Below are 4,678 nucleotides of genomic sequence, written 5' to 3'. Positions count from 1 at the left end.
ACAGTTTACGCCGCTCGTTATCGAATTACCGAGTAGTGATTTAGTTAATTTGTAAACAACTTCATATTGAAAATGGCCGTTCGTGCAGTTTTATTTCTCGCGCTGTGCTTAATATATGTGGCAACTTCGGAATATGTGAACAGGAAGTTTTGTCCAAATGGTGAGTATTATAGAGTAGAGAAGTACGTTTTACTTAGTGGCAGTCCATTTGAGGACGTCGATTAATTACGTAACGCATTTATATAAATAAAATAAATAAATAAATATACTACGACAATACACACATCGCCACCTAGCCCCAAAGTAAGCGTAGCTTGTGTTATGGGTACAAAGATAGCTGTTGAATATTGTTATGAATATAATACATAAATACTTATAATACATATAAACACTCAGACACTGAAAACATTCATGCTCATCACACAAACATTTTCCAGTTGTGGGAATCGAACCCACGGCCTTGGACTGAGAAAGCAGGGTCGCTGCAAACTGCGCCAATCGGCCGTCAAACCGACCGACATTTAGGGGGACCAGCAGACAGATTATGTGTCTCAGTTGACACCAAATATAGCTAGCCAGTTTTACATGTTGCCTCCAAATGGGATTACCACAATTAGAAAATGTTTGTGTTATGAATATGAATGATTTTCAGTGTCTGGGTGTTTATCTGGATATTATAAGTAATTACGTATATTATTCTTAGAAATATTCATCAGTTTAATTGTAAAGCAGAGCATCCTCAACATCTCCTGAGGATGCTCCGGTTTCGGAGCGAAACGCGCGTAGAGGGTACATTGCCAAAGATCTGTTTGGTGTGGAGTATAAAAATTGGAGAAATTATAAATTATACCAAACAGATTCTCCTGAATTTCGCAAAATGTAGCAAATTAAGCTTAATTTTCATAATATATCATGGATTTCCGCAAAGTAACGCCTGCTTCTATCCAATAACATCCGTCTGGTCAGATTGTACATGAAAACTGTATTTAATCGAGAGCCTTCGCCTGTTTTGGTCATTAAAAATATTGCTCCATTTAATTCTAGTTTACAATAATAACCTCGATGCGAGCTTGTTCTTTGAGCAAAAACTAGATCACTAGTGAAGGTAAAGTGTTTCAAAGCTTATGAATCTACCTACTCATTAAACTACTAGCTATTTCCTGCTGTTTCACACAAGTGTATATAAAAGAACCAATCAATTCGGACTGGTAAATTTTGGGAAGGCTAATCTGAGAAAATTCCAGTTCATTTAGATTTTTTTTTAAGCTTTTTGTAGCGTTTTAGCAAGAAAGCGCAAATCTGTGGATTTACCAGTCCGATTAAAAAATATGTTTGCGACTGGTAAGCATAAGCGGACTAATAAAGCGGTTTTGTGAAAACCAGAATCCAATTTCAGTAAAATTCTAGCATTTTTTACATTCATATAGGTACACTGTTTCTCGGCCTTAAATCCCATCGAAAACAAACCTATGTTGAAGTTACAGTAAACAGTTTTAGTCGAGTCAGTTTTTTGTGTCTGAGCTTTACCGGGGAAGTATCTTCACGCTTACTTTTGCCGCAGAATTGTTTGCCGCACTGTCATGAACCCTCAAATACCCCATCAGAAAGACTCTTATATCTTATCTTTAGACAGCCGGTTGGCGCAGTGGGCAGTGAACCTGCTTTCTGAGTCCAAGGCCGTGGGTTCATTTCCCACAACTGGAAAAAAGTTTGTGTGATAAACGTGGAAGTTTTTCAGTGTCTGGGTGTTTATCTATATATTATAATTATTTATGTGTATTATATTCATAAAAATATTCATCAGCCGTCTTAGTACCCATAATACAAGCTTCGCTTACTTTGGGGCTAGATGGCGATGTGTGTATTGTCGTAGAATATTTATTTATTTCTTTTAATGATATTTTTCTAGTGGACCAATCAAAGTGTAGCATACACAGCGTGAAGCTAGACCCATGTGCGGACGGGCCTGGGTTCTGTCTGATGCGCCGAGAGAAACCATATCGACTCAGCTTTGATTTCACACCACGTAAGCATTTCAAAGAATTAAGAAGCGGTGATGTAGTGGGTAAGGCTTTGGCTCGTTTTTACGGCGGACCGAGGTCAACCCGGCACGCGTCTCTAACTTTTCAGAGTTATGTATGTGTGTTTTAATTTAACATTCACTTGTCTTAAAGGTTAAGAAAAACATCGTAAGGAAACCTGCATGCCTGTTCTTTCTCATCTTTCAATTCAGAAAGGCGTGTATATTCTACCAATCCGCACTTGACCAGCGTGGAGGAATAATTAGGGCCTAAACCCTTCTCATTCTGAAAGGAGAACCGTACCCTGGAGTGGGCCAGTAATGGGTTGATAATCATCAAAACAATAAAAAGTCAATACACCGCCGCTTCCATACTACGGCGTGCAAGTCCACCAATCACAATGCGTGCTCTAAGGTGCGCTTCGTGTGATTGGTCGTTCGCTGGACGCAAATTTGAACGCTAGAAAGCAGGATAAATTCCGCGTTTTGGCATTTCTATTCCATTCAAGTTTTTACCGTCGACCTTGTCATTTATTTAAGTTCAAGTTATTACATTAAGGGGGCAGAGGGAATGGGCGGCATACGCTCCCATCATCATCCTCTCCCTCAGCTTTTAATGTATGGGACATTAAAAGCTGAGGCTGCTGAAGACAGCCTGTTCTTAAATTCAGTCTTAAGCATATAACTTTGAAAGCTATCGTTCAACAACTCGGTTCAAATTCATTTTAATGCATACACAAATTCACTTGTTGACGCCAAATACGTACCTAATAATTCTTACGAGCATAAGTACACGCATGTATTGCTTGAATTATTGCAGGATTTCAAGCGGATAAATTACAATTATCATTGTCGAGTGACGATAATCACCGTGGTAACTTCAGCACCGTGATAATGCCAGCGCATGACGCCTGCGATCATCAGATGTGTCCCTTAGAGGACTATGTCAGGACTACGTATGACGTCGACTTTGTATTTGTTAAGAAAGTCTACGTAAGTAATGGATATTTCTATTTTATAATAAACTACCATTTGATATCTTTGAGATGTCTCTTAAAAAGTACAAAGTTTGTATTAAACGTAAGCTTGTAGATAAGTTCTATTAAAGTATATAGTAAAAAGTAGCACGCGGCTAAAATTGCTTCGTGCATATTCTTGGACCAGGGCGCCAGAGTTTACAACCCTCGTAGCTTTAAAATAAATACTAAATAAATAAATATACTACGAAAATACACAGATCGCTATCTAGCCCCAAAGTAAGCATGGCTTGTGATATGGTACTAAAATATGATGCTGCTTATGAATACATATTATATTAATGATAAATTCTTATGAATACAATATACATAAATACTTAAAATATAAAGATTAACACTCACACACTGAAAAACATTCATGAATTAAATTAGCACGGTGAAGGAAAACATCGTGAGGAAACCTGCATGCCTAAGAGTTCTCCATAATATTCTCAAAGGCGTGTAAAGTCCACAAAACTGCACAGCCTTAACCCCTCCTCATTGTGGGAGGAGACTTGTGCCCTGTACAGTAGTGGGCCGGTAATGCTAGGCCGGTAAACTTCATGACTTCCCTGTTGTGGTGCTAACACGGGCAGGTAATATTTTTCCCCCGGAGGAAAAATAACAAAAGTACATATCAAGTTTTGGCCCGACCCGGGTTTCGAACTCACGCAGTTTTTGTATCACATATCGACCCATTACTGGCCCACAACAGGTCACGGGTCTTCTCCCACTCAATGCGAAGGGGTTGAGGCCGTGGCAGTTTTCGTATCCCTTGAACGTAAAGCTTCTTATACACTTTCTTACTTATCTGATTTCTCTTTCAGGGTAAATTCCCGATCCAAATGAAACTTTGGAACGAGCTCAACAAATCAGAAGCTTGCTGTTTTACATTTATCGTCAAAACATTAAAATAATCATAATATAAGTATTCATTATTTCATGGTAATTTCTTTATTTAAATAAAATCGTTATTATTAATTGCCATGGCTAATAAACATACGTTTGATACCTATGCCTATGAAAAAAATCACCTATTAATAATATACATTATTAATATATTAATATCATAATGTATTGGTTTAGTTTATTTAGTTATTCGCTTGTATGTTTTTATTATACACCACTTACCTGTCGGTCTATTTTTCAATATCTGCGTAACCTAAGGGTTGTCTGGAAAAGATCGCTCTTTAACGATAAGGCCGCCTTTTTTGTATAAATCTAGGCATAAGTTTAATATTTTTATGTTAGCTGTTGCCCGCGACTTCGTAATTTGTTTGCGACTTCGTAAAGCGTTTGATTTGTTTTTTGATGTGGTATTCAATTTAGCCGTAGTTCTAAAAAAAATTAAAGTATTCAGTATCGCCTTGAAAACAAAATAAAGCCATGCTAGGGAAAGACAGGAGAAATTTTATCTACGGGGAAAACATAAATTTTTTATTTTTTCTCACAGTTTCAAATGAGGGGCTTGTTGCTGTCCGCTGAGGAGTTCTGTCCTCTATCTCCAACCACATTCATCAGATCTATACAGTTTGGACAAAATGAAACGCATATTATAACCTCTATAGTACAAAAATAATTTTTAAATCGGTTCTAATCCGCGCATTGTGTAAAATCGCCAAACACTTTCATCCTCTCTTCC

The 4,678-nt window shown here is 37.6% G+C and overlaps 1 protein-coding gene across 1 annotated transcript; it reads left to right on the top strand.

The window, feature by feature from the left end:
- LOC120631547 (MD-2-related lipid-recognition protein-like) lies at positions 1-4,013 on the top strand. Its single transcript, XM_039901176.1, has 4 exons — positions 1-160; positions 1,910-2,026; positions 2,841-3,013; positions 3,864-4,013. The coding sequence occupies exons 1-4, from the start codon at positions 73-75 to the stop codon at positions 3,951-3,953; spliced, it is 468 nt and encodes a 155-aa protein (XP_039757110.1). The 5' UTR covers positions 1-72; the 3' UTR covers positions 3,954-4,013.
- The last annotated feature ends 665 nt before the right edge of the window (positions 4,014-4,678 follow it).

The sequence above is a fragment of the Pararge aegeria genome, chromosome 18 (assembly GCF_905163445.1).
Source record: "Pararge aegeria chromosome 18, ilParAegt1.1, whole genome shotgun sequence".
In the NCBI taxonomy this organism is placed as follows: domain Eukaryota; kingdom Metazoa; phylum Arthropoda; class Insecta; order Lepidoptera; family Nymphalidae; genus Pararge; species Pararge aegeria.
The sequence above is the reverse complement of the archived record's forward strand: the minus strand, read 5'-3'. Positions and strand labels throughout refer to the sequence as shown.